The sequence below is a fragment of the Cetorhinus maximus genome, chromosome 19, assembly GCF_964194155.1.
Source record: "Cetorhinus maximus chromosome 19, sCetMax3.hap1.1, whole genome shotgun sequence".
Classification (NCBI taxonomy): domain Eukaryota; kingdom Metazoa; phylum Chordata; class Chondrichthyes; order Lamniformes; family Cetorhinidae; genus Cetorhinus; species Cetorhinus maximus.
The window spans coordinates 7,089,277-7,115,825 of record NC_135897.1 but is presented as its reverse complement, the minus strand read 5'-3'; the positions used below and the strand labels follow the sequence as shown (position 1 = coordinate 7,115,825).

The 26,549-nt window shown below is 45.5% G+C and overlaps 1 protein-coding gene across 2 annotated transcripts in view; it reads right to left on the bottom strand.

Annotated features, from left to right (window-relative positions):
• Positions 1–26,549, bottom strand: part of sned1 (sushi, nidogen and EGF-like domains 1) — a 195,460-nt gene that overhangs the window by 24,157 nt on the left and 144,754 nt on the right. For both annotated transcript variants that reach the window (XM_078563454.1, XM_078563453.1), the window contains exons 16-20: positions 19,023–19,136; positions 16,480–16,773; positions 8,826–9,009; positions 7,356–7,468; positions 2,140–2,418 (exon numbers count right to left, since the gene is read on the bottom strand). In XM_078563454.1, the coding sequence (XP_078419580.1) occupies positions 2,140–2,418; positions 7,356–7,468; positions 8,826–9,009; positions 16,480–16,773; positions 19,023–19,136 (984 nt within the window). The remainder of the gene's footprint in view (positions 1–2,139; positions 2,419–7,355; positions 7,469–8,825; positions 9,010–16,479; positions 16,774–19,022; positions 19,137–26,549) is intronic.

The window sequence follows — 26,549 nt, the reverse complement described above, 5'->3', positions numbered from 1 at the left end:
GTCCTATAAAGATTCTACACACAAAGGCACGTCAGTAAAGTGTAACTGAGGGCAAATCAGAACAATTCCAGCTCCTCAACCACCATACAGCTCTATTGTATCTAGGACAAGATCCCAAATGCAACCTGCAACAGCATCCAAGAATGACAATCCCACAGATCACTGTGAGCAATTAAAGAAACCTCCAGAGAGGGTTACTTTCACAAGTGCTGGGCATACAGCAGATTACCTTTATGCTTCAGAGACTCATAGGGCAGAATCTGCTGGTCGGTGAGCGGGGGGTGGGGCCCGCTCGCCGACGCGGGAAGACGTTGGGAGTTCCACCCGACATCACCCCGCGTCATTTCCATTTTCAGGTCGGCGGGGGTGCAGCTGAGTCAGCTGAGTGCCCGCCAGCATGTCAACAGCCTATTGAGGCCATTGAGAAACTAATTAAAATCATTAATGTCACATGAGGGGACATGTCAGGGAAATTTTTCTATCACTTTTATTGCAAATTTTATTTCGGGGCCGATCTTGCTGAGGCAGCACTTAGCCTCAGGGAGATGATTGCTCTCTTTCACACGCATGCGCGAAAGAGCGCACTCTTGGCTGAGGGAATCCTTCCTGGCAGACGTCATGCCGGGTGGGCCTTAATTGGCTTGCCCGCATAAAATGGTGGCGCGCCTCCGATTGGGGGCGCCAACTGGAGCGCCCGCGCCCACTCCCGCACTTCCCACCCTCCCCACCGATGGGAGGAAAATTTTTTCCCATAGATTCATCAGCTCTATGCACTTATGTAATGGTAACTAAACATGAACATATATTATGAATAGTCATACTTCTTTCAAAGGCGGGAAAGCATCTTTAAAAAGAAAGGGGGATGTTGTAATATGCCTTTAAGGGATATCAGCTTGACATCACAGGAAGAGAAATGTCATGTGATCCAGTCTTTGTTTCACTTTTGCTTTGAGCAGAGCACACACACAGCTCTGATGCCTTCAAGCTTTATACCTATGTAGAACTGTTCTCAAGAGCCTAGTCTTAATAAATGAACCCACAACATGTTTACCCAAATCCCTTATGAGCGATTGGTGCCTTGTGTCTTGTACATAAACAAGCCCAAGGTATTATATCATTAGAATAACACGACAGACACAAGGCACCAATTGTTAATATAGTATAAAATAAAAACAGAAAATGCTGGAAAAACTCAGCAGGTCTGACAACATCTGTGGAGAGAGAAACAGAGCTAATGTTTCAAGTCTGTATGAGCCTTCTTCAGCTGAAGAAGGGTCATACAGACTCGAAACGTTAACTCTGTTTCTCTCTCCACAGATGTTGTCAGACCTGCTGAGTTTTTCCAGCATTTTCTGTTTTTATTTCAGATTTCCATCATCTGCAGTATTCTGCTTTTATTGCTAATTGCTCATTTGGGATTTGGTAAACATGTTGTCGGTTCACTTATTAAGAATAGGCACATGAGAACAGTTAATCATAGGTATAAAGCTTGAAGACATCAGTGCTGTGTTTGTGTTCTGCTCAAAGCAAAAGTGAAACTCAGACTGGATCAATGACAGATTTCTCTTCCAGTGATGTCATGCTGATATCCTGAAAGACATATTACAAAACCTGCCAGTCTCTATCCCATCCACTCCTCAGCATGTATCTGCTCGTCAGCCTTCCTTCTTGGTGTATATTCTCTCTTATCCCTCCCCAGTCTGTATCTCTTTCTATCACCTCCCTCCCTGCTTGCATGTCCTCTCCAGCATCTCCCTTTCCCAGCCTCTATCCTCCCTCTATCACCTTACCTCCCACATCTCTATGTTGCCTTACCCCCATCTCCCTGCACAGATCTGAACCCTTTCTTTATCTCTTCCTTTTCCCAGTCTGTATCCACTCTCTAACTCCTGCATTCCCTGATTTATATCCATTCTCAGCCCTCCCCTTCCCCCAATCTATATCCACTCATTCCCCTGTACCTCCCTCCCTAGTTCATGTCCCCTCTTTATCTACCTCCCTCCTCAATCTATATCCTCCTGTTGCCACCTGTCCCTAGCATGTCCTCTCTCTCAAACACCCCTCCCTAGCTAGTATCTTTGTAACTACATCCTCTGTTTAATCATTGAACGCTCCCATATTCTGGCTCCTTATACTTACAAGTGCTGATGGTTAGATGTGCAGGGTCACTAACCAGTTGTCCTCTCTCCGTATCCTGCACTGCCATTAGTGCCAGCTTGTACCTGCGCCCCGGCTCCAGGTCACGGAGCATGTACGCGTTTAACTTTCCATTGGGAATGTAGCGGCTTTTCATGTCACGGCTGGTTGTGATATTGATGACGTAACCATTGCTGGAGCCAGTCAGGCGGTTGTCCCAGCGCAGCTTTGCTGTAGTTGTTGTGACAGCAGCCAGTACAAGGTTCTGAGGAGGCAGTGGTCCTGTGGCAGAAAGACACAGTGAGCTTTTCGTTAGCTACTTTGGCCAGGATTTATAAGACAGCAGGGTTTGCCACCTGAAAAGTGAGCGGAGCATGCAAAGCTGCTGAGACTGGCTGCCCTGCAGCCATTTAAGCGTTAATTGCACGGAGATGGGATTTCTGCCCCTCACTCGGGAGGAAGTCCTCCCTCAGAGATCTGGCGGCCAAGCTCCAGGACCTGCAGTGGACAGGTCTGGGACTGAAAGCAATCTCTAGAGTCTAAGTCCTGGGAGTCCAGGACCAGGTAAGAGTCGGGGTCCCAGGGTCGGGGGGGAGCTGTGGTCAGAGTGGCGTGGACAGGAGGGGGTTAGGGGTGTTAGTGGGGAAGCCAGTGGGGGAGCAAGAACCCACAGGAAGCATATTTTGTAAGGGGCGGGGAAGGTGGTGGCGGTGATGTTGAAAGGAAGTTGATGACATAGGCACTGTACACCCCCCCACACCGCTCCCCCTCCCCCCCACCCCCACCGCCCCCCCGCCTCCAACTTTCAGCCCAAGGCTTGAGCAGGGTCCCTTTTTTGGCTTCCCCCATGACATGGAACTCCTCCCACCGGCCTGAAAATTGAGGCTGGGCAGGAAACGGTCCTTAAGTGGTCATTAATCGGCCATTTAAGGGCCTCAAAAGGGACAAGTGGGGCAAGCCATTCTCGGCCTCTCCCGTCGCACATTAAAATTGTGGAGAGGTCGGCACAGGCAGGAGCCTGGCAGGAAGGCCATCCGGGGAATCTTACCGGCCCCCCCCCAGTCGGCAAACCTGCCAGTGGGGGAACGTAAAATTCTGCTCTTTATTCCCAGAACACTCATTTTTTAGCCTGCACACAGCCAGCCATGGGGAGCTGTATTCCTGCCACTGACAATCAGAAAATCAGGCTCCATTGCTAGTCGTAGCATGACTATCACCTCGCACCTGAGTTTACATCTTGGAAATATCTGTGGCGAGAAGAAAACAGAATTAACGTTTCAGGTCGTAACACCCTTACGTCAGAACTGGGGAAAGTTAGAAATGTCATTTGAGCAGGTGAAATGGGGGGTGGGGGGGGGGTGTAAAAAGAACAAAAGTGTAGATCTGTGATAGGGCAGGAGACGGGGGAAGTTAACTGACAAAGGAATTGGTGGAGCAGAGCCAAAGACAGTACTAAAGGGACACGAAACAAAAGGAATGTCCACAGGAAGTGTGAATAGTAGAACAATGAACAGCTGCCATCTGAAAGCAAAAACAAGATTAAGATTAAGACCAGATTAAGGTTTGCAAAGAAAGGGAAACAAAATTCGGCGGGGGGGAGGGGGGGTGGTGGCTGGGGGTGGGGTTTGGCGATCAAAGCTTGAGTCCAAAAGGCCTTAAGTCCATTTTGTTTCCTTTGCTCTGCCCCACAAACTGTTCTGTCGTTTAATGTCTCCTAACTTCTGCCCGATCACCGTGCCCTCCCCCACTTGATTGCTTAAGTGATTCATTTTAATTGATTAAATTTAATTAAAACCTGCTACATTTCTAACTTCTCCCGGTTCTGATGAAAGGTCACATGTTAACTCTGTTTGCTCTCTACAGATGCAGTCTGACCTGCTGCGTATTCCAGCGTTTTCTGTTTTCCTTTCAGATTTTCAGCAATTGCAGTATTTTGCTTTTAAGTTTACATCTTTCTTGGGAAGGAGGAGGAACCGAAAGGCTCCAGGACATAGGACTTTTCTCTGGCTGTGCCACAGAGGCAGAATGAGAGTGAGAGAGCAAGAGTGAGAGACAGACAGACAGGCAGAAAGAGACAGAAAAATAGAGGCAGAGAGACAGACAGAGAAATATAGAGGGAGAGACTGACAAACAAAATAACAGATAGAATGAAAGGCAGCAAAACAGCATACAAACAAAATAAGAACATACAAACACAAGAAATAGGAGCAGGAGAAGACCATAAGACCTGACATGTCTGCCCTGCCATTCTATATGATCTTGGCTGATCTTCAGCTTCAAGTCCACTTTCCCACCCACTCCCCATATCTCCTGATTCTCTGAGAGACCGAAAATCTGTCTATCTCAGCCTTAAATATATTGAATGATGGAGCATCCACAACTCTCTGGGGTACAGAATTCCAAAGATTCACAACCCTTTGAGTGAAGAAATTTCTCCTCAGCTTGGTCCTAAATGATCAACCCCTTATCCTGTGACTGTGCTCCCATTTTCTAGATTCCCCAGCCAGGGGAAACAACCTCTCAGTATCTACCCTGTAAAGTCCCTTCAGAATTTTGTAGGTTTCAATGAAATCACCTCCCATTCTTCGAAACTCCAGAGAGCAAAGACCCAATTTACTCAGCCTCTCATCACAGGACAACCCTCCCATCCCAGGGATCAACCCAGTGAACCTTCCCTCTGCCACTTTCAATACAAGTAACTATGGAGACCAAAACTGCACACAGTATTCAAGTGTGGTCTCACTAAAGCCTCCTACAATTATAACAAGACTTCTTTATTCTTGTACTCCAATCCTCTTGCAATAAAAGCCAACACACCATTTGCCTTCCTAATTGCTTGCTGTACCAGCATACTAGCTTTCAGTGTTCCTTGTATGAGTGCACACAAGTCCCTCAGAACATTAACATTTACACGTTTCATGCTTTTAAAAAAATATTCTTCTTATCTATCTTTACTACCAAAGTGAATAACTTCACACTTCTCCACATCACACTCTATCTGCCATTTGTTTCCCACTCATTTACCTGTCTATATCTCTTTGTACCCTCTTTGTGTCCTCCTCACAGTTTGCATTCAGCAAACTTAGATGCACTACTCTCTGTCTCTTCATCTAAGTTATTAATATAGATTGTAAATCGCTGAGGTCCCAGCACTGATCCTTGCGGTACTCCATTATTCACAGCCTGCCAACTTGAAAAATTCCCTGTTTATTCCTACTCTTTGCTTCTTGTCTGTTAACCAATTCTCTATCCATGCCAATATATTACCCCCAACTCCATGAGCCCTTATCGTACCTCTTGTGTGGCACCTTATCGAATCCCTTTTGGAAATCCAAATATGCTACATCAACTGATTCCCCTTTATCTATGCTGCTAGTTATATCCTCAGAAAAACTCTAATGAATTTGTCAAACACAAATTGAAAGGAAAGGAAAAGAAAAAGGTGACAAGGGAGAGAAGGAAGGAAAAAAAAGAAATGAAAGACACAAGTTGCCTAATGTATGAAGCAAATAAATGACTTAGGTTTATACATTGCCTTATTGTCTCAAACAAATTTACAAAATGTGTAAAACTAATTAATTGCTGTTAAAGCAAATGTGACCTCCATTTTGCACCACAAGAAAAAAGGAAGATGAATGACCAATTAATGTGTTTTTGGTGTGATTAGTTGAGAAATGTTGATCAGAATGTCCTGCATTTCTTCAAATCATTCTATGAGATCTTCAGTGTTTACCCAAAAAAGTGGATGAGGCCTTGGTCTAAAGTTGCATCCAAAGACAATGCGTCACTCACTTAGTATTACACTGATGGGTCAGCATGAATAATGTGCTCAAGTACAAGAGTGGGCTTAAACTTTCAACCTTGTGTGGTCCAACGATATCTATTGTGTTCAATTTCAGGATACAAAATACAATTAACCCCAGTGCATTGGAGACAGCCAACAACACAGCTCACTAGTGTGCAAGGCCTTCGTGTGACCATCTGTGCAGAAGAATCCTAGTGCTTGGGGCTATGCACTGGAATAGCTGGAGCACAGGGTAATATAGAATTGTGCAGCACAGAAGAAGGCCATTCAGCCCACTGTGCTGGCTCTCCAATTATTCCCACACCTTGCTGGTTCCCAATAGCTTTCTACGCTCTTCCTTTTCAAATATATATCCAATTCCCTTTAAAATGTTCTTAGTGAACCTGCTTCTGCCGTTCCTTCAGGCAGTATTCCAGGCCATCATGACTCACTACATAAAAAATGTCTCATCTTCCCTGTTGTTTTTTTCTCTGCCAATGATCATAAATCTGTATCCTCTGGTTATTGATCTTCCCATCAGCATAAACAGCTTCTTCTTAAATATTTAATTACATCCCTTCAGAATTTTAAACACCTATTCAGTCTCCCCATAACCTTCACTGCCTTAATAAGAACAATCCCAGCTTCTCTAGTCATTCCGCAGAACTGATTTTCCTGTGCTCCAGCTATCATTCTCATAAACCTGATCTTAAAGCCTTCCAAGGCATTGACTGCCTTCCTAGTGTGTGATGGAATACAACAAATTCTCACTCATCAAACTTCTCCCAGTGCATCCCTGATCTCAATCACATGTCAGGGGGGAGGTGGGGGGGGAGGGGGAAGAGCTGCCAGTAGAGGGATAAAAATCGGACACAGTCAGAAGTAGAATTCCCACTGGGTGGTCTCACACCTTGCTTAGTCAACAAGCAAAATATGCACAGGGGACTGTGCTCTTGGCCAAAAGGTTTCCTGATGCAGAAAGACAAAGGAAATCTTACCAGTTTGTTCTTACTTGGAGGTACGCCATCATAGGGATGGGCAATAAATGTTGGCCTTGGCAGCAACTCTCACATCCCATGAATGAATAAAAAAAGCACAAAACCTTTAGCATGAAGCACTAGCCATAAAACTGTGTAAGTTCAGCCATGATCCTACTGAATGGCGGAGCAGACTAGAGGGGCCTTACGGCCTAGCTCTGCTTTTATTGCTTATACTCTTCCATGAGGAGTTATGAAGCATTTACAAAAGACAACAAAGGGCTGACACACAACAAACATTTGTCCATTTAATCCAAGTGGGCAATGGATCCAGCTACCTAATGAATGATTTCCCACTTAACCTGCTGTCAAAGCCTAACTGCTGTGACCCTTAGATTCCTGCAGATGCAATGAGGCGTGAACTTATATACAATGCTTCAGAGAGGATCAGAACCTACGTGTCCACACAGGCAGGGGTGGAGCTGTGAGACCCTCCAAAAGGCCCTCCTGAGCCTCAAAACTCATCTGTGGCATGGCTTCCACTGTATAAAGTTCTCCTGGAGAAAGGTCACTGCAGGCAAACAAGAAGGAAAAGCAAATAATCCATTACTTTAAAAGACTTCAGTTTGACCATCAACTGCCCTATGCCCCTGGCCCACCACTCCCCCCAACTATCTTGAGTGCTGAGCAATTTTGGGATACTGTTGCACAGGCACAGTGGTCATAGGGTACCATGTCCAAACGGCCAGTTTGCACACTTGGCCCTGTGTTGGGCCGCTCAACTATGGTCACGTCACTGTTAAAATACAATCACGTCCTCACATAGGTTGGATTTTATCAGGGCAATGGGGAGGGGGCCTGATGATGGGCCCGAAAGCAGGAGGCAATCCCACCATGGCTGGTTGGGGGCACTCAGAGGCCTTTTAGGCCCAAGCAGCAACTAATTAGCTGCCATCGAGGCACCCGTCCCATTGAAAGGTTCTTGCCCCAAGAGCTGTGGCCAATCAGAGTGTGGGCAGCTCTTCAGTGCCAGGAGCTTGACTGGGAGAGGTGGCCACTGCGAGGACTGCGCCCAGCCAAGAGGACTCTGCCCTCGCAACATGGTGAATGAGGGTTGACAGGGCCAGTCAGGCAGTGAGGTGGAGTGGCGGGAGTTGGGGGGGAGGAGGTGGCATTGGTGAGGGTAGGTGTGGGCTGTTGCTGTAGGAGCAGCCATTGCCACTGGGGAGCCCTATAGGGTTCACAGAGTATCCAATTAGGAGGACCTCCCCATCCCCCAGGCAGGCCGACAGGGTTCATCAGCCAGTCTCCCATTTGGGGGAGGGGCTACCCACCACTGATAAAATGCCACTGCCAATGGGAAGAAGCCCCTAACTGGACACTAAAATGGCTGGCTTCAGGGCGGAAGGGCCATGCTCCAGCTTCCCTGCTGCTGGCAGAATGCCAGGGCAGCAAGAAGATAATGGCCACTCCCACCCCTGCCTTGCTTCACTATTTTGTGAGCCCCCCCTGCCTCCCAGCTCACCTCTAAAGGACTGGTAAAATCCAGCCTCGTGTCCAGCCAACGTCACTGGACATTAATCAGCAATGAGAACCATGGCTAATTCCCCCCTCCTGCTATCCCACTGATACTCTCACTTCACAAACCCCCACTGCCCCCCCTACCTCCAACCACCAAGAGCTCTGGGACACTGTGTTCAACTGCAGAATCCAAAGCCTAGTCCCGGTTAAGGCTGATGAAGAGAGTCCCCATTGGGCAGTAGTTGCTTGTTAATTATGATTACATTTGTGGAAATATACCTCACTGACAACTGGAGCTGGGGGAAATATTACACCAGTGAATACTCCCCTCAGCCTGATTATGGGGGCGGCGGGTGAAATTAGTGGGGCAGGGACACGTTGATGGGAAGTGAAGGTTCATTACTTACCGAAAGGTGTAGTGCGTGAGGTTCGGAGCCAGCAGAACTGTCATTTCTCCAGCTAAGTCAGGAGACTTCAGAGAAAGCCGGATAGCGCTGATAATCGAATGTTTTGAGCTGTGCAAAGACCAGTTGAGGGATATGCTGGAGGCAGTGACATTTGCCACTGACAGGTTTCCAACAGGACCAGGTTCTGGAGGGAAGAAGAGAAATCACCATCACTTGGAGCCTTACACCATAAGGGGCATTACGCCGCACCCCCCCCACCCCACCACCCCCCACTCCCCCAACCCCGATTCAGGCTACCCCTGTGGAGGTACTGATGGGATGGAGCAGCACAGGAGGTAGGAATGAATCACAGTGAATTAGAAACAGAAAAATGGAGATACACAGCAGGGCCAGTCAGCATCTGAAAGATAAAGAGAGGTTAACAGTTAACGTGGCTACCATGCATTCGATGACAGCAATTTCACTGGAGTAGTAATCCAGAGGCCCAGGCTAATGCACTGGGGACAAGGGTTCAAATCCCACCACGGCAGCTGGTGGAATTTAAATTCAATTAATAAATCTGGAATTGAAAATTGGTCTCAGTGATAGTAACCACGAAACTACCATCAATTGGTGTAAAAACTCATTTGGTTTACCAATGTCCTTTAGGGAAGGAAATTTGTTCACCTTACCTGATCTGACCTACATGTGACTCCAGACTCACAGCAATGTGGTTGACTCTTAATTGCCCTGTGAAATGGTGTGGCAAGCCACTCAGTTCAAGGGCAATCAGGGATGGACAACAAATACTGACCTCGCCAGCGACACTCACATCCTATGAAAGAATATTTTAAAAATTGGTCTCAGAAATCCCAAACTGTGAGAAGAGGGGTGGAGAAGGGAGAAACAACAGATGGAGCTTAAGGTTTCAGTTTTGCCTCAACACTGGCTCTCCCTCTAATTGTGGGAATAATAATGTCTCTTTAATTGAGGTGTCCACCACTCCCTCCCATCAAATTTTAAGGCATACAGTAGCCAGACCAATGCATACAAGTTAAAATCTTTGGTCAGATTTAACTGTAGGCAAATATGAGAAACAAAAAGGCACAGACAACTACGAGGCAAGAAAAGGGAGTTCTCTGTGGTTCTTATCATTAGCTTTTGAGTGAGTCATTTAAAGTAAATTATGTGAGGTCAAATATCACAGAGCCCCAAATTGTGAACTTCTGTTTAGAGGCTTGTCAAAGAATCCAAAGAAGATTTCAAGATTCCATCTAAAGCTCTCTCCCACCCTAGACCTTAAGCCTAGTTTCTCTCCTATCTCCCCTCATGCCCTTGCCGAACTCAACTTGTCCATGAAACCAACCTCCTGCTCCATCGATCCTATTCCCACTAAACAGCTGACTGCCAAACTTCCCCTCCTGGCTGATATTGTTAACGTTCTCTTTCCTCAGGTACCGTCTGCTTCTGCTTCCGATCTGCTGTCATTAGCCCTTTCTTCAAAAACTAACCCTTGACCTCACCATCCTTGCAAACAAGCCAAATCCAACCTCCCTTTCATGGCCAAAGTCCTTGAATGTGTTGTCCCCTCCAAAATCTGTGCTCATCTTTCCCAGAACTCTGCGCTTGAATTCCTCCAATCAGGTTTCCACCCCTGCCCAAAATGGTTCTTATCAAGGATACAATTGTCATCCTATGTGACTGTGACAAAGGTAAACTATCCCTCCTCATCCTTCTCAACTGGTCTGCAGCCTTTGGCATGGTCGATTGCGCCATCCTCCTCCAATGCCTCTCTACCATGGTCTAGGTATGTGGCTGCACATGTCTCCTTCCGTTATTATCCAGTTAAAGCTTCTCTTGCTGAGATGCACCATTACCTCTTGGGTCCCCCAAGAATCAATCCTTGGCCCTCTCCAATTGCTCATCTACATGCTGTTCCTTGGCAACATAATCTAAAAACACAGCATTAGTTTCATATGTATGTTGATGACATCCAGCTGTTCCTCACAATCACCTCTTCACCATCTCTAAAGGTGTCAGTGCTTGTCTGATATCTGATGCTGGATGAGCAGAAGTTTCCACCAACTAAATATTGGGAAGACCAAAGCCATTGCCTTCAGTCCGCTGCCAGAAACTCCACTCCCTAACCGCCAACTCCATTCTCCTCCCTGGCAACTGTCCGAGTCTGAAGCAGATGGTATGCAATGTTGATGCCATAAGATGAGTTTTCTTCCACATATTCACGCCATCACTAAGACTGCCTATTTCCTAAAATTGTCCAACTCCGCCCCTGCTTCAGCTCATCGTCTGCTGAAAACCTCATCCATGCCTTTGTTAGCACTAGAGTTAGTGACTATTCCAATTCACTCCTGGCCAGCCTCTCATGTTCTATCCTCCAAAACTTGAGGTCAACCAAAACTCTGCCTGTGACATAACCTGCACCAAATCCTGTTCACTTATCACCTCTGTGCTCACTGACCTACACCGGCTCCTGGTTAAGCAATGCCTCAACTTTAAAATTCCCATCCTTAATTTCAAATCTCTTCGTGGCCTTGCTCCTCCAGTCCCACAGCCTCTCGAGATACCTTCACTCCTCCAATCCTGGCCTCATGAGCATACCCGGTTTGAATCACTCCACCAATGGTGACCTTGCCTTCAGCTGCCAAGGCCTTAAATTCTAGAATTGCCTTCCTAAACCTCTCGGACTTTCTTTTCTCCTTTAAGATGCTCCTTAAAATCTATTGTGCTATCTAAGCCTTTGGTCCACCTCCTCATTATTTCACGTGGCTTAGTGTCAAATTTTGTTGGAAAGCACTCCAGTTAAATGCCTTGTGATTCTTTATTATGTTAAAGGCACTTTATAAATACAAGTTGTTGTGGTTGTATTTGTCGACTTTAAAAGCAACTTTGTCTTTGGGAATAAAACAGACCCTTCAAAGATTGTCCCTCATGAACACACATACCCAGCAAAACATAATAATTGAGGAAACCAGTATCCCACAGAGATATTTACTGGCCCTCAGTATAATGTTCCTCAATACCTAATGATTTACATTTACATATTGAGAAAATCCCCTAGAATCGAAACATAGGGTGTGCTAATGTTGCAAATGTGATGACAATTGCGTGCATGGTCTGGTTGTGATTAAGAGCAATTGATATTAATTGAGGAAAGGTTAGGGCACATGGATGAGAACCAGTGTGGGGAACCTATGTGGAAGGGAAAAGTAGTCTGGACTTTTGTTCTGCTGAGTTTTGTGAATAACCTATGTTGAAGACAGACTGGCTCCAGCTTCTTCCTTTGCCCGATGGATGTTCACTGAATTAACAGGGGTGTGTCCCATGAACATGACAAGCTGCATTTTGTGTATTCTGTTATGCATTAAGACAGCAGAGAAAATTAGTTTCAGACAAATATTTGCCATTAAACATGAGGCTTAGATTTGATCATTTGTGGCCTTGGCAGTGTTCCAGGTATGGACTTGAACTTGCTCCCAAGCTGACACAGCACCACAATTACACAAATGCATTAGTGAATCTCTCATGGTGAAGCTTGCAGCCAGTTGGATCATATGTCATTTAATAGAAACAGTTTATATTATATAATGAACAATATATTCTGTTACAGTGAAGCTGCGTCTATTGAAAGCCACAAATAATATAACTGTTTTAAAGTAAACAGCGCTTTAGGGTTTAGTTTTGTGGTATTGTGCAGATTGGAAAATACTTGTATGTTTCAGGCTTTGGGTCGGAGGCTGGCAGCATTAAATGACTGGCTTTCCATCTCTTTTAATATTGATGAATAAAGTGCGACATCTGGATATGATGGACCAAATCTGTGGAAGATGTATTGTTTTTATAAGCATACTTGGGCTGATCTCCCATGCCATTGCACACGTGGGGCTAGAATTTCATTACTGATTTGCTCAGTTTAAAAGGCCCAGTTGGACTTAATTTTCACTCCAGGGAGGCTCAGGCAAGATAGATCTGGGCCTGTTGATCCCGGAAGCAGATCATAGGCGGCCTTGGGGGCGGGGGAGTGCCAAGGCGGGCTGGTAGAAGGCCCTCCTCTGTTCCAAGGGGCTTCATCCCATTTGGTTTAGAAGCTGTTAGGCCCTCTAACCCTCACCCCTCCCACCCCTCATGACCCTTCATGCCAACTCATGCCACCTCCATGTCAACTCATGCCCCCATGTACGCACTCCCCATACCCCCTCTTACCCTACATGCTGCCTCCATAGCCTATTCACCATGGGCAGACCTCAGGCACCACATGGAGATGAAAAAAAAGTCTAACAATCTAATACAGCACTCCCTCATACACATTTGGTATTAAAAAAAAGCTCCCATTCATGAAATCCATTCAAAGCTTTTAAATCTTCTCAAGTGGTTAATCTCTAATAAAAACAAACTTTTATTCAGCCACACATTGTTAGGAACAATGTATAACTTTAAGTTTAACTTAGAAAAAGCTGTGCTGTTGCCTAGCAACTGGGGTCCAGGAACACACAGAGACACAGGGAAAGACAAAAGGACATTTCAGTCAGTGTGTGTATGTCAGAGAGTGGAGGCAGAAGTTCTAAGCTGTCTAGTAAGAAACCATGCATGATTGCTGGGGAACCGAGTTTAAGGAACTCATGTGTTTGTTCTGAAGTTGAACTAATAATGACTTTGAATAGCAGTATTTGGGTGTCTCAGGGGGAGATACAAGCTAAGGAAAAAGCATCTAATGAATGCTCAGAAGTCTACCAGAAGAAAAACCGTTTGCAACTGGGCCAGCCCAAGCAAAAAGTCTTGGCATTGAGATAGTGGTAAATCTTCACTGGGGTTTTGTGTCTGTAAAGGTAATGCTGGGATAAAAGGAATCATGTGAGTTTGAATCATTTTCTGGTGTTTGTATTGAAATCTTTCCAATATTTTTTGTCTAGTGTAATATAGTTCATTTTTCTTGTTTAATAAAAGTTTTATTCCTTGTGTTAAAAGTACGCCAGCAGACTCTTGAGAATTTGTTCAGTATCTGACCTCCACAGTTTTCTAAAAAATAAAGTTAGGATCTATCAAGCCAGGTTTTACTCTGGGATCTGATTTGTGCAGTATTAACATCAAAGACAACTAATCCTTTAATTTTACCAAATGCATCTTCCCTTCACCCCGCCCCCCTCCACCCCCGCGGCATTCCGCAGGGATCATTCCCTCCGGGACACCCTGGTCCACTCCTCCATCACCCCCTACACCTCAACCCCCTCCCACGGCACCTTCCCATGCAACTGCAGAAGGTGCAACACCTGCCCCTTTACTTCCCCTCTCCTCACCGTCCAAGGGCCCAAACACTCCTTTCAAGTGAAGCAGCATTTCACCTACACTTCACTTAATTTAGTCTACTGTATTCGTTGCTCCCAATGCGGTTTCCTCTACATTGGAGAGACCAAACGCAGACTGGGTGACCGCTTTGCAGAACACCTTCGGTCTGTCCACAAGCATGACCCAGACCTCCCTGTCACTTGCCATTTCAACACTCCACCCTGCTCTCATGCCCACATGTCCGTCCTTGGCTTGCTGCATTGTTCCAGTGAAGCTCAACGCAAACTGGAGGAACAGCACCTCATCTTCCGATTAGGCACTTTACAGCCTTCCGGACTGAATATTGAGTTCAACAATTTTAGATCATGAACTCTCTCCTCCATCCCCACCCCCTTTCCGATCCGCCCCCCTTTTTTGCCCAATAATTTATATAGATTTTTTTTTCCCCACCTATTTCCATTATTTTTAAATGTATTTCCATCCATTGTTTTATCTCTACCTTTTAGCCTTTTTCGATTCCTTCACCCCACCCCACCCCCACTAGGGCTATCTGTACCTTGCTTGTTCTGCTTTCTACCCTTAATTAGCACATTCCTTAGATAATATCACCACCTTCAACACCTCTTTGTTCTTTTGTCTGTGACATCTTTTGGTTATCTCCACCTATCACTGGCCCTCTATCCAGCTCTACTTGTCCCACCCCCCCTTAAACCAGCTTATATTTCACCTCTCTTCTATTTTTCCTTAGTTCTGATGAAGAGTCATTCGGACTCGAAACGTTAACTGTGTTCCTCTCCGCAGATGCTGCCAGACCTGCTGAGTTTTTCCAGGTATTTTTGCTTTTGTTTTGGATTTCCAGCATCCGCAGTTTTTTGCTTTTAATCCTTTAATTGCCTCTTTAAAATGTGAATCAAACTATGAACTCAGAAGCACATGCTGAGATGACAATAGCTTTTGAAATTCAACCAAGCATTCACAATGACATAAATACTTATCATTGGGAAATGTAAACAAGGCCTCCATGAAACTTCATGAACAGATGCTAATACTTTCTTCTAACCAGACCTACACTAGATGGCCTGTCAATCAAAACAGGGTTTTTTTTTAACTCTAACTGACAGTTTAAGCCTTTTTTCATATTTAAAGACCAGAGGGTTGAAAAAACTTCAGACCATGACACTTAAACAGATCTTAAATGCCCTTCAAAAATGTTCATGTCTATTCCATCAATTTGTGACTTCTACCCTGCAGGTTAAGGTGCTTGGAACAGCCAATGTTTGAACTCTGCACTAAGATCAAATGGCCCTGTTGAGTCCCTATTTCCCTTCTGTGTGATTCGTGCTCCATCCCCTTACCCCTGCCAGCAAAAATAGGATCTGTCAGAAATGGGAGCAGGACTTCTGCATCTGGGTTCCACCCATCTTTTTTAAAGGTCTTCAGAGTTGCCCCAAATCCACAAAAATTGAGCCCGCTATGTCAAATATGTTTTACCAGGACAGGGATGCAAAATCATGTAATACACAGTGTATCTTTAAGGCATAAAAGTTTATTTGTTAAGTAAATGTAGGTTCAGGTCAAATCAAAATTTTTTTTTTGTTAGGGAACTTTACAGGTTGGAATGTACTTGCTGCAGCTCAGTTGGTAGCACTCTGCCTCTGAAGCGGGAGGCCATGGATTCACGTCCCAATCTAGAGAGTTGAATGTGTAAGCTGAGCACTGGGGAAATGTTGCACTGTCAGAAGTGCGGCTTTTGTAAGAGATGCAAGCTCCAGTCTTCCCATTTACCTGCAAATAAATGATCCCATGGCACGATTTTGAAGAAGATTAGAGCAGTTCTCCCCATTGTGCTGAGTAATATTTACCTCTCAACCAAAATCATTGAAACAGACTACCTGGTCATCATGTCTCAGTTTGTGGAACCTTGCTGTGAGCCACTTGGCAGCAACAGTTATTAAATATTAAATTTTAAATATTAATTTTTAAATATTAAAACAGTGATTACAATTCGAAAGCACTGCTGTAAAGCGCGTCAGGGTATTCTGAAGCCATGAAAGGCATAGCATGAATGAAACTCTTTCTTCAATAAAAGGTACTAAGTCAGCCAGCCAGTCAGTATCAGAAGCCTGTGAAAAAGGATGGTGTGTGTCAATCTGACATATAATTACAAAATGCCATTGCACATAAAAGGAGCTTGCAAAATGCAAAACATCCTGTGGCTTGTGCCTATTCTCTTAAAGGGACAGGCCAGAGGAAAGACAAACTAGAAGTTTGTCCGAAGTTACCAATGGGTGAAAATGGTAGTGATTGGATTTGTTGGGAGAAAGAGGAATAATGAAGGAATGTGGAGACACAGTGTGGAATGAACCATACGTACTTGTCCACACAAGGAGCACAGCGGGCTTGCTGATGTCATTCTGATTGGCGTTACGTTTGACTGAGAAAATAGAGATGTTGTAAAGTCTGCCTGGGGATAATGGCCTCAGCTGGTGCCGTGATCTACTTTTGTCGACAAAATCAGTCTTGCGCACTTTCCCATCGTAGGACGTGTACGTTACCGCAAAGCCATCGATCAGCTCCTGTGCACTGTCGATCCCGGGGGCAAGCCACGAGATTTCAATCTCAGTACCTTCTGATTTTTCCACCTTCAGTGCTGCTGGTGGAGCAAGTTCTGGGAAACAAAATGGAAGAGGGATGAGCAGAATGGCAGTGCTCGCTGAGAACAAGCCAACAGCAGTCACTCATTTACATTTCCTCTACAGCTCTGCCGTGACCTGCACCCTGCTGCCACTTCCATCGAGAGGGGAGCAAAGTACTGAAGGAGTAAAAGCGATTTGTTGTAACAGCCCCATTTATTCTGCAGCCCATTCACACTCCACCCCAACAGAGGCCCTGCCTTCCACTTAATCTCCTTTTACAGGCCGTGTACAATCTGCCCCATTATAGATTCGACCTTCTCATTTAACCTTCTTCCACAGCCCATCCACAGCTCTACCCTAACATAGACATTGCACCATGTATTTAATTTTCCAAAGCCCGTGTGCAATCTACCTCGCCAGGGGCTCTATCTCACCCATTTAATTTCCTGTGGTATTGTTCATAGTATTTTACAACACAGGAGACCATTCAGCCCATCATGCCTGTTTCAATGAGCTATCCAATTAGTTCTGCCATCCTATTCTTTCCCCACAAGTCCTGCAAATTCTTTCCTTTTTGAGGATATATCCAATTCCTTTTTGAAAATTATAATTTGAACATGTTTCCATCACCCTTTCAAGCAGTCCACTGCAGATCATAACTGCGTTTAAAAACAGGTCTCCTCGATTCTCCTTTAATTCTTTTGTTAATGACCTGAACAACCCTTCTGCCTATGGAAACAGTTTCTCCTTATTTTCTCTAACAAAACGGCAGACAGCTGAGAACACCACCAACTGGAAGTTCCCCTCCAAGCTACTCACCATCCTGGCTTGGAAATATATCACCATTCCTTCACTGCCGCTGGGTCAAGATCCTGGAACTCCCTCCCTAACAGCACAGTGGGTGTGGATGCTCAAACAACATCACAAAAACAGATTGTCTGGCAATTATCATAATGGTGACGTTGGGAGCTTGCTGTGCACATATTGGCTGCCACGTTTCCTACATTACAACGCTGTCTACATTTCAAAAGTACTTAATTGGCTGTAAAGCATTTCAGGATATCCTGAGGTCTTTTCTAGTCTTTCTCTCTTTCTGTTTCTTCCCTCCAACCTTTAACATTGTCCCATTTATTTTATATATCCTCTCCTTGTTCTTCCTTACAAGCTGCATCGCTTCACTGTGTGCTGTATAACTATTCCTGATTCCCAAAGCTATTTAAGCAAAGCTCTTAACATTCATCCATGTTCGTTCTCCGCTATTCAACCTTGGCCTGCTGCAGTTCTACCCTTCATCTCTCCAACCACAACACCACATGTTCCACACACAGCGTCCCAGTGTTGTCCAATACTTTAGTCACTAGACACATGTGCCTAATTACGTTTATGATTAATGAAAAAATAATAATGGAGAGGTGATTGGGCACATGATTATAATGCTCCTATTCACATGGCCTATGTATTTGAACTTTAACCCTTTTATGCTCCTGTTGGTTATCTGATAGGGTAAAAGGCTGAGTCAGCAAATTTTTCGATTGTTGTGAATGCTTTACTTCTTTTGGTTACTGAATGCTGGTAGATTTTTGTAAGATAAATATCCACATTATACATGTCTGTGTTGTGCAAGTGTGTGTGATGCATTTTCTACTAAAATTAGTGCCTGGGACTAAAATGATGTCACCGTAGCCTCATGTGTGGCTAGTTAGCAATTCCGACTGAACACTACTCTATCCATATAGCCTGTAATTCTCTCCCAATCAGATTTATATCCAGCTCCTTTTTGAAAGAGATAATGGAGAAGATTTGCCTCAGTTTGCAGCCGGGTGTACTGGATCATCCAGGCACAGCAAATTTCAAGAAAAAAATTGGGCAGGTCTTTGACAAGTTCATGCTTCGACCTGCCTGGCTTTACAATAAAGTCTGTCACTGCCAGCTCCTCTCATGCTTGTACTCATTGCCTGTCGCTACTGCCGCCTCTCACGCCTGTACTGGCTGTCCGTCACTCCCATCTTCTCTCATGCCTGTACTGATTGTCCATCACTCCCATCTTCCCTCATGTCTGTACTGATTGTCTATCATTGCCACCCCCTCTCATGCCTGTACTCATGGTGTGTCACTCCCACCTCCTCTCACCCCTGTATTGATTGTCTATCATTCCCACCTCCTCTCACTCCTGTACTGATTATCCATCACTCCCAGCTCCACTCCTTTGTACCAACATTCTAACACTCCTGCTTGGCTTGTACCTGTCTAAATGGTTCTATGGTGAGTGTTTTCCCCTTACCTGCATCGCAGTGTTTTCCTGAGTATCCGACTTTGCAAGTGCAGATGTATGATTCATTTACAGTGCGACAGAAACCACGAGCACCACAGGGGCTTAGAAGGCAGGGATTCACAACTGGCAGAACAACACAGAGAAATACAGCATTACTTAACCATTATCAGTGCTGGCACACTGGGAAAATGTGTGAAGCGTGAATTCCAATCACATAGAGTGAGGCAGACTGCAAACTCATAGATATAAATGGAATCGTGCTGATTTGTAATTCTAATATTAATCAATAGGTTGCATATTAAAATCTAATTGGATCTGATAAGGTAAAGGAATGAATGTAGCTGATTGGGAAAATTATGCCAGATTTCTATTCATTTAGTGCTCCATCTGATTTTTCAGTTGACATTAAACTGACATCATAGGTTCCTCCCAAATTACAATGTATTATAATAAAATTTAACCCCCATGCTCGGAAACACTGTTTACAGAAGTGTGGATGATGTTTTACTCTGTATCTAACGTGTGCTATGTCTAACCCTCTGAGTGTTCAGCGGGGCACTGTAGGGGGAGTTTTATTCTGTACGTAACCTGTATTATGATTTACCCAGTAATACTTGTTGAAACAATGCAGAAAAGGCTTTACCCTGTGTCTCACTTACTTCATCATCAGGTCCTGTCATGAAATATTGCAAATAGTTAAAAAAGATTATCAAGCAGAATTGATGTGTTTTAATCACCCGAAAGCTGGCCAATTCTTTGGTTCTTTGACTGCAGCCTCTTGTCTCCTCTTGTCTAACTGACAAACTGATCCAGCGTACGCTTTCTGACACTTGCACACAAAGGTGTTAATCTCACCCCTACACACCCTGCCACTCAAACAGGGTGTGAGGAACATTCATTGGTATTTGAGGGCAGAGGCCGGGAATTTCCGGCCCCGCCATGGCGGGACAGGCTGCAGGGAAGGGGGACGGCGGGACAGCCAAAAGTCCATTGATTTTCGACGGGGCTGGGCAATCCTGGCGGCGGGTGGGGCTGGAAAATCCCGCCCGGAGAGCTTAAATGTTAACAGCATTTATACTTTCCAACCTTCTCCATTCTTTGGAAAACCATGACTGTTGCTGGCATTCCACTATGTCATGCTGATTGCCTTCAGCATTTCAGCCGAGTGGTGCAAACAATGGATTTTGATATGCTATTTGACTGTTTGGGGCATCACTGCACTTGGTTAAATTGATTAAATACATCGAAAAAATGAAACAAGGTTATATAGGAATGGCAGTGCAAGTGGTCTGGCTCTGCAAGTGCAGCCTGTGTGAGTATGGGTAAAATTAAAAGCAGTCAGAGAAATGTCAAGGCTGTTGAAGAGAGTCATGATTAGGGTCAAAATAAGGAGATTGGGTCAGGAAGGACCCAGAGCTTAATAATGATAATAGAGGCATTAGTGACCAAGGCGACATCAGGGAAAAATAGGAAAAAGTTAAAGCTAAAGGCATTATATTCGAATCAGAGAATCAAGCTGTAGAATCAGTTTGGGTAGAGCTAAGAGTCAATAAGGTGCAGAAAACATAGGCGGAAGGAGCTGTAATGTCAGGAAGAGTATAAGTCAAGAAATTAGAGGTGTATGTAACAATAGTAATCTAGTAAACATGGGCGAATTTAATCTCAAAATAGGTTGGGCAAACCAAATTTGCAGAAATCGTGTGGAAGATGAGTTTGTGGAATGTGTATGGGGTAGTTTTCTGGATCAGTAAATCAAGGAATCAACTAGGGGACAGGCTATTCTAGATTTAATATTGTGCAGTGAGAAAGGGTTAGTTAATAATTTTAAGGAAGAGCGAACATAATATGATAGAATTTTATATTGGGCTGTAACTTCAGAGCTCCCCAGCGTCAAACTGGGGTGGGGGGGGTTACCCCAAAGATGCACTGGGGAAACCTTCTTGGAACTTCTCAGGTAAGGTTTGCACAGCAATTGCCCAGAAGCGTCAACTTCCTCGGGGCATCTGCCCTGCACTGGGGACGATCCGAAAAATGCGATTTAAATTGCAAACTTCGAATGGTTCCAGATGTGTTACACAAATAGTTACCCAGAGAAAGTTAGAAGAATTAAAACCTCTTCTAACTTCTGGGTAACTATTGTAAAGACCCAGACCGCACCCCCCACCCCTCCCACCACCACCCCGACAGGACTACCCCCACATCCCCGACCCCCCCAGGGGACTCTTCCCACGCCCCGGACCTCGCCAGGGAACTCCTCCCAAACCCCAGCTAACCACACCGTAACCCAACCCCCGAACCCCCCCACCCACCCCCCCCAAGGGAATTCACCCACGGGCATGGGACTCCCCCACTCCCACCTCCCCCCCCCGCCCAACCCAACCCCCCACATGCCTGACCTGACTCAAGGCCCCTTACCCAACCTAACCTACCCATTCTGCAGGCCCGACAACCCCCTCCACTGGACTCAAACCGCCTGACGTGACCCCAGCCCCCACAGGTCCGACCTCACCTGAACACACCCCACCCCCACAGGCCCAACAACACCCCAGACCCCCAAACCGTCCCAATCCTCCTGACCTCCAACCTTTCCCCACCTCTACCCAATGAGGTCTGACCATCACCCCGAGCCTCTGTGAAGGTCCAATCAGACCCAATACCCACTCACACACAGGCCTCTGAACCGACCAGGCCTGAACCCCACACTAACCTCCGACCCTCCTAACAGCCACCCACCCCAACCCCTCCACCCCACCCCTGGGGTCTGAAACCCCCTTCCCTCCCCCGCCAAGGTCAGACTCCCCCAACACCCCACCCCCTCACCCAACAACCACCGCCACCACCACCCCCCCCGCCGCCCCAGTCCAACCCACCCAACTACCCCCCCGAGGACTGACTCCCTCCCCTCTCCTACCCACCGCCCCCGAAGTTCTGATCCACCCCCTGCAGGTCTGAACCCCCAACTCCTTTGCGGTCTGACCCCCACCCCCCCCGCAAGGTCATACCCCTCACTCCCCACCAAGGTCCGACACCCCTCCGCCACCCCGAGGTACGACCCACCCCGACCGCCCCCTGGCCGCCGATCCCCCCACCAGCCTTTGATCCCACCCCCGATGATCTCTGATCCCCACCGGCCCGCCGATTCCCCCCACTCCCACCTCCCCGACCGCCGATTCCCCCCTCCCCCGGACCTCCAATCGCCCCCATTGCCCAAATCCTATCCACTTACCCTACATACTTACTTTCTCCCTGGCCTGTCAATTTCAATGGGCCTTGTAACTTACCTGGTTTATGGCAGCTAGTGCTGTAAAAAAGGGGGCGTGTCCTTCGTCAATTCAACTCTGCTGGGCTGCAGTGCTGGGCCTCGGGGACCATTGCGTTGCCTGGATCTCACTCAGCCTGAATTGTAAGGTCGAGTGAGACAGGCACAAAATAAATTTAATCTAAGTAATGGGGCACGGAGTGGCAATCCCACGCTGATTGCCACTCTGAGGAAGTTACAGCCCAATGAGTTTGAAAGTGATCTCCTAAAGTCAGAAACTAAGATTTTGGCTGGAATGTTCCAGCTCTTCTCGCGCTGATGGAATCTTCCGGTCCCGCTGATGTAAAACGGAGATTTCAATGGCTCGCTGGCCCCACCTCGGGGAAACCCGCCACACTGGGTGGGGGGCGGGGCGGAATTCCAGCCCCTAAATTTGAACAATGTCGGCGTGAGGCTAGATGGCTAAAGTCAATTGGGGAACTGTTAAAATGATGATGGTAGAAGTGGCATACATTTAAAGAATTAAGTCATAACTTATGTCAAATACACATTCCCTTATGGAATAAAAACTCCATGGGAAAAGTGGTCTAACCATAACTAACAAGAGAAGTTAAGGTTTATGTTAGATTAAAGGAAGATGCTTATGATGTTGTCAAGGAGAGTAATAAGCTTGAAGATTGGGAGGATTTTAAAATTCAACAAAAGGAGGACCAAGAAATTAATAAGGAAAGAGAAAAGAGAATATGTGAGTAAAGGAGCAAGAGGCATAAAACCACCTTGTACAAGTTTCTACAGGTATCTAAATAGGAAGAGATTAGTGAAAGTAAATGTGTATCCAGGAGAGGCAGAGGTTAAATTATGATGGGGAATAAAGAAATGGCACAGATACTAACAAATACTTTGGCCTCAATTTTCGCAAAACGGAGAGGATCTCCAGCATAGCCAAGATGGTGCTGGAGCCTCGAATCTGGAAGTCCTGCCCCTGAAGTAGATACCCACCAAAGTTCTTTGGAGTGGTAGGGTACAATTTTGGAGAGGTAGGGTACCTTTTTTGTTAGGTCCAGGGACTTCTTTGGGAGAAACAGGACCCTTTGGGAGAGGTCAAGTACTCTTTGGGATTGTTAAAAGTTGGCATGAATGAGCGTAAAAAGTAGATAAACTCATTGGAACTGTCAAGCAGTCAAGGCATTTAAATCCCCTGTCTTTTAAAATTTTGAAAAAGAAAACAGACTGCAGTTTAAAAAAAGTGCTTTTTAATTCACTCTGTCTGTTGACTTAAGCCTGAGGGTTATCAATATAGGATTTGTGCTGCATGACTGATTTCACAACCTATCTTTATCACCATGAGGTGTAGCCAGCGAAGCCAATATCTTGTAATGAATAAAAAAAAAGTTCACAGCTTGATTTACAGTTCCAAGTCTTTGATGTGAAGCTATGAATATAAATGCTTGTTTTTATAAGGGATTAAGTACTTGAATGAAATGTTAGCTTTTATAAGAGATTCATTAGTTGAAGGAAGTTAAATGTATTGAATGAATTATTATCAATGAGAGTTAGTTTTTATCCATGAGAGTGAAGTTATCTATAGGCATTTGGACCCATGCTGAGATGAACTAAATTAAAGTTCTGAGGTCTGCTCATGGTAGATATTGGGTGAGTTGGCATGGAAGGTGTAAGGGAAAAGGGTGGTGGATGGGGGCATGGGTTGGCATGAGCTGCCATTAAATTGGCATAGGAGCTATAAAGGGCCTAGGGGGCGGGTAGATTGACATAGGGGTATGAAGAGCCATGACGGGTTGGTGGAGGCTTGAGCTGACATGGACGGGGCATGGGGTGTGTGTGGTGGAGGTGAGGTGGTGACAGTGTGTCAGGGATGAGAGCTAGAGGGTTGTTTTTTGTTTTAATCTTTATCTTACAAGTCCCAGAACACCGAGGCAGGCCTTTCGCACAGCCCATCTCAACACACTGCAGCCCCTGTGGCTGCCTCCGCACTGTTTCCAGGGGCAGTAGGTCCAACTCCCATTAACATCTTCCCTCCCCCTGGAATGAAAATCTGACCATCTGAGGCACTTTCTCCTGAGTGAAGTTTGTGTGGTCAGGGATTTTCTCGACTCTGCGCTCCTGTTATGGGAGCGAAAATTCAGGCCTTTGGGTCTTCACGGTAAAAGTAAAAAAAAAATCGAAAAGTAGTGGGGGAAACAAGGATCTAGTGAGAATGAGAACCTCAAAGAAATTAGCATTAGTAAAGAAATAGTACTGGAGAAATTAATAGGAGTAAAGGTTGAGAAATCCCCTGGACTTGATGGGCTACAGTTTTAAGACTGCAGAGATAGTGGTTTTGATCTTCCAGAACTCCCTAAAACAGTCCTTGTGGATTAAAAAGTAGCAAATGTGACCATGCTTTTTAAAAAATTTACTTGCTCATGGGGCGTGGATGTCACTGGCAAGGCCAACATTTGTTGCCCATCCCTAATTGCCCTTGAACTGAGTGGCTTGCTTGGTCATTTCAGAGGGCAGTTGGGAGTCAACCACTTGGCTGTTGGTCTGGAATCACCTGTAGGTCAGGTCAGGTAAGGATGGGCAGATTTCCTTCCCACAAGAGACATTAGTGAATCAGATGGGTTTGTACGACAATCAACGATAGTTTCACAGTCGCCATTATTGAGACTAGCTTTCAATTCCAGACTTTCGTTTTTTATTAATTGAATTTAAACTCCACCAGCTACTGTGGTGGGATTTGAACCCATAACCCCAAATTACTAGTCCAGTGACGTTACACGATGTCACCATCTCCCTCAAATTCAAGAAAGCAAGGAGAGAGGAAACAGGAACCAAAGGCCAGTTGACCTGACATCAGCAGTAGGGAAAATGCTCAAATCTATTGTTAGCCATGTGGTAACAGGCCGCTTAGAAAATTATAGTATGAATAGGCAAGAAAATTATAGAATGATTAGGCAGAATCAATATGGATTGATAGAAAAAGGAAATCATGTTTCCAAAACCCGTTAGAATATTTTGGCCAGAAGTTTATGTCCCGGGGGGTGGACTCGTACCCAATCCGAAGTGCTGTGAAATAGTGTGATGTTGGGCGAGTGACCCGATGTCATCGCGCACTCGTGTGTTATTCTGCTCGGCGGGCACGCGCCACAGTTGGTAGTGCGCCCGCCGACAATTAAGTGGGCAATTAAGCCCATTAACGATGCAATCAACAGAGATTTTACGCGGCCCGTCCACATTTACGCTTGGCGGACGGGGCCATTCTCCCAGGCGGCATTCACATTTTTGTTCAAACCTCCTCGGTCCAGAGCCGGATCAAATCTCCGTGGGGAAATAAAATAAAAAGAGATATCTGGGGACTGGTTTTGTATGAGATATGCTTTCAGGTGCTTGATTGTGCTGCTTGGCCATATTTTGCAGCATTTTTGTCCTGTCCTTTAGTCTGTGGAGGTCTGCAGCTCCCTGGGGCAGCTGCCTGCCTTCAGGGAACTCTCTCAAAGCATTCACCCGCACCCTCAGTTACATCAGCATCCGCCCTCTTCCTGTCCCCACCCCAGCAGCGCTGAGCATTTCAGTGCGTGTTTCACGTTGCCTGACCAGCCAGCGTGAAATCACAGTCCCGGGCCGATTGTGGCCAGAAGCCCATTTCCCGTCCGCTTCCAGGCCCGCTTGTCCAACGAACAAAAAAATTCAGGCCTTTCAGTTGTAACTAGCAGGGCAGGGGAGGGCTGACAAATGGGTGCGGTATGCCTGCATTTTCAAAAATCATTTGGTAAGTTGTCACAAAAAAGTTTATTACACCAAATTAGGGCTCATGGAATTGGGAATAATATATCAGCATGGATTGAGGATTGGTTAAGGAATAAAAGACAGAGGGTAGGAATAAATAGGTCAGTTCTGCACGGGTGGGCTGTAGCTAGCCTCGTACCTCAAGGATCAGTGCTTTGGCCTCAACTATTTACAGTCTTTATTAGTGAATTAGGTGAGGGGACCTAAAGAGAGGTATCCAATGCTGATGATACAGAGTTAGGTGGGAAAACAAGCTGTGAAGAGGATGCAACGAGGCTTCAAAAACATTTAGACAGGTTAAATGCGTAGGCAACAAGGTAGCAGATGGAATATCATGTGGAGAAATGTGAAGTTATCCACTTTAGTAGGAAAAAAATAGAAAAGTAGAGTATTGTTAAAATCTTGAGGGACTGGCAAACATTGATATTTAGAGGGATCTCAGTGTCCTCGTACACAAATCACAGAAATATAGCATAGAGGTACAGCAAGCA